The sequence below is a fragment of the Muntiacus reevesi genome, chromosome 9 (genome assembly GCF_963930625.1).
Source record: "Muntiacus reevesi chromosome 9, mMunRee1.1, whole genome shotgun sequence".
In the NCBI taxonomy this organism is placed as follows: domain Eukaryota; kingdom Metazoa; phylum Chordata; class Mammalia; order Artiodactyla; family Cervidae; genus Muntiacus; species Muntiacus reevesi.
Window position 1 is genome coordinate 11,411,291 of NC_089257.1, and position 3,704 is coordinate 11,414,994.

At 37.4% G+C, this 3,704-nt stretch overlaps 1 protein-coding gene across 1 annotated transcript; it reads right to left on the reverse strand.

The window, feature by feature from the left end:
* Positions 1-2,193: 2,193 nt before the first annotated feature.
* On the reverse strand, positions 2,194-3,132 carry LOC136175609 (olfactory receptor 4P4-like). The gene has a single exon (XM_065945860.1). The coding sequence runs from the start codon at positions 3,130-3,132 to the stop codon at positions 2,194-2,196; it is 939 nt and encodes a 312-aa protein (XP_065801932.1).
* Positions 3,133-3,704: the final 572 nt, after the last annotated feature.

A 3,704-nucleotide genomic window follows, 5' to 3' on the forward strand; every position in this document is an offset into this window, starting at 1 on the left:
AGAAATAAGAACAGTAGCAAAACAATTTTGAGCAGTTTCTATTCTAAGAACAAAAATACACACTTCCTTTCAGCATCACAATTAGCTTATAAGCTAGTTACTAATATCTCTAAACTACAGAGGGAAAAAAAAAAGAACAAGGTCTTTTCAGGGCCCCTCACTTAGTAAGATATTATTTATCTGCATGCTTCCTGTTCACTTGTTACTAAATTCGTATTTTAATAAATCACTTGAATCATAACTGCCATTTCTACTATTAGTACAATTTTAGAGCAACTCAACATTTTATAATGATAATTTTATTGGAAAACAAACTCTTTTAACCTAAGGTACGGTATTAAAGAAATGAAACACTTGTTAATAATTTTCTCATTGCTTCAAGATACCTTTAATGAACTAATGCAAACCAGCATGCATCATGATGTAGACGTCACAATAATTCATGAAATTAGCTAGGTTATCAATTGCTCTAATAACATTTTTTTTTTATTTTAGTACCTATATGAGTATTCCCCTTACTTCCACATTCAAATGCCTCTGAAATTTCTCATTATACACTGTGCTTTGACATTACTTTGTCTTTCCCTATATGGGTTCATTTACATATTTACATTTTATATTTGCATATTTACACTTACATATTTGCATATTTACATTTACACTCATTTACATATTCAGTCTATCTATAATTTTTTTCCCTTCACACGTGCTGCTGCTGCTGCTAAGTTGCTTCAGTCGTGTCTGACTCTTTGCGACCCTATGAACCATAGCCCACCAGGCTCCTCTGTCCACGGGATTCTCCAGGCAGGAACACTGGAGTGGGATGCCATGCCCACCTCTAGGAGCTCGTCCCCACCCAGGGGCTGAGCCCACATATCTTCCCTTTGCTGCATTGGCAGGTGGGTTCTTTACCACCAGCTCCACCTAGGAAGCCCCTAAACATGTGCAACATAATACATTATTCCTCCCCTTCGAGTTATTTTCATGATGTCCAATAAATTTTATTTTGCTAAAGAATTGAGAAAAAAAATAAAATTCAATTATTTGAAAAAAGATACTTCTTGATTCTATATATATCTAGGGATATCAAAATGTATAGAAATTCTATGGAAAGTGAAAATGTGTACCTTTTGTTTTGGGCTTCCCAGATGGCACTAGTAAAGAATATGCCTGCAATGTAGGAGATGCAGGAGGCCTGGGTTGGATCGCTGGGTGGGGAAGATCCCCTGGAGGAGGGCACAGCAATGTGATGGTAATGGAAACCCAAAAGTATACACTAGATCGAATAGTTTCAGTACTATCATTTACTTCTGTTTTCAAAACCCCATTGACTTCAACTAAGATAACATGCAGATAGATCTGCAATGTTCCTGCCACTAACCTTTTCACTAGAAGAATATCCATACATCTCAGACATTGAAAAGTAGGTAGACATCCTACTTGTTTGATACAATCCCATTTTATGTCCATTATTTCAGCATAACTAGTAGCAGAACTCCTCTTTTTTACACTCAAATTATCTCAAGTTGAGCAATAAATCATATAGCTACCCTTTTTATTTCCAAACTAATTTTTAAATATATGTGAAGATATTGTTATGGTAAAAGGTTATATAATTATTAATTTTTGTCATTTTAAGATGATTTCATTAAAATCACTTTAGAAACATGTTCCAATTTTTATATAGTGATTCTCACATAAATCAAATTTTTGTTGTTCAGTTCCTACATAACTAAATTTTGCTTTTCAAATAGTGCAATGAATATGGGATGTCCTCAGCTGAATAGAAAATAAGACTTTAATTTTTTGATACTCCTTTTTTATGAGAATTCAGAGGGTATAGCAAGGTTCTATGGGCTTTCTGTCTGGGATGATCAACATGATTGTAGCTTATGTACACTTGGAGATTTGTTTCATGGAGCTAAAGTATGGGGAAATTAGAATGGTAACCTCCATTTAGCAACTTATGGAAAGAGAAAAAAAATCAAAGCAAAGTGTCACTTCTACAAGGAAATGATGACTCCTGTTACTAGGGGAAGATGTTGATAAGAAACACGGATTGATAGAAGAAAGGATTTGAACTGATGCTATTGTTTATGCTTAGTTTTTTACTAGAGCAAAGTCCATTGTTTATTAAGCTAAAGTCAGCAAATATCACTTGAATAAGATGTGTAATGAGGAAGCAAAGTGATTTCAGATGCTTTGCCTTGCAATCAAAAATAGTTTCTGGCACCACACCTTCCTCAAGGCATTCTTCATCTCTGCATTTCTGAGAGTGTAAATCAGAGGGTTGAACATGGGAGCGATGATGGTGTAGAAGAGAGCAAACACCTTGTCTTCTGGAAACGTTGTGGCCGGTCTAATGTAAATGAAGAGAACAGGCACGAAGCCCAGAACCACAACTGTGATGTGGGAACTACAGGTGGAAAGAGCTTTGTGCCGGCTTTCTGTAGGGTAAGCCTTGATGGTGTATAATATCAAAATGTAGGACAGCATCACGACCACAAAGATCACCAACCCCATCATGCCTGCATTGGCCACCACTAGGATCCCAACTCTGTAGGTGTCTGTGCAGGCCAGTGTCAGCAAAGGATACACGTCACAGAAATAGTGATCTATTTCATTGGGGCCACAGAATGGCAAGTTAATGGTGAGGAGACCCTGGACAAAGGAGTGCAGAAATGCCCCAGCATAACAAGCACTGACCATGGCAAAGCGTCTGGGCCTGCTCATGACGACGGCATAGTGCAGGGGCCTGCAGATGGCCACATAGCGGTCATAGGCCATCACGGTGAGGACACAGATTTCAATCCCCCCAAAGAAGTGCATGGCAAAAAGCTGCACCATGCAGGCAGTGTATGAAATTGTGCTGCGTTCTGCCAGCAAGTCGGTGACTAACTTGGGTGTCACTGTTGATGTATAACACAGATCTGACAGAGCAAGATAATTAAGGAAGAAATACATGGGTTGATCATTTAGCTGACTGCATGTGATAGAAATCATAATGAGCAAGTTTCCCATCCAAATAGCTATGTAACAAAATAAGAAGAGTAGGAAGCACACTTGTTTGATTTTCATATTCTGGGAAAGTCCCAAGAGAATGAATTCAGTGATGTTATTGGTATATTTCATGGTCTAATGCAGTCAAGACTCAGTGAGTTTGCCTGGAAAAAAAAAAAGACAGGTTCGAATGAGAAATATTGACTAAGCATGGAGTCAATCAGGGTGAGTGTTGGAGAAATACATCCATTGAGTAAATCAGCTTCCTATACTACACTTTTAAACAGTTAATTCTAAACCTTGTATGAAAATCTTGCCATATAATATACCAGATCTGATTATTTTCTAGAGTGAAAGAGAATAGTGTTAATAAATACACTTGCTTAAGTATAAATGAACATGCACGGTCATCTTATGTATGGGATGAAAAGTGAGTTTAGGAAAGATACGTTTCTTTTCCTGAAGTGGCTTGTTTACTTCGGAGATTCAAACAAGCATGCTTAAAGTGAAGGGAGTAGAGTAAGCTGTGCAACTGCCAGACAGAACCCTGTCTTTGTGTAAAATGTTGATATTTTCTTGTGGAACGTGATTTCTTACAATGTTGCACTAAGTCATTATTATCTTTATCAGTGAGCTGCTTGCACACAAGACAAGTGACTCATTTGTCTGACTGATGAAAAGCTATGGCAAACCTAGACAGCATA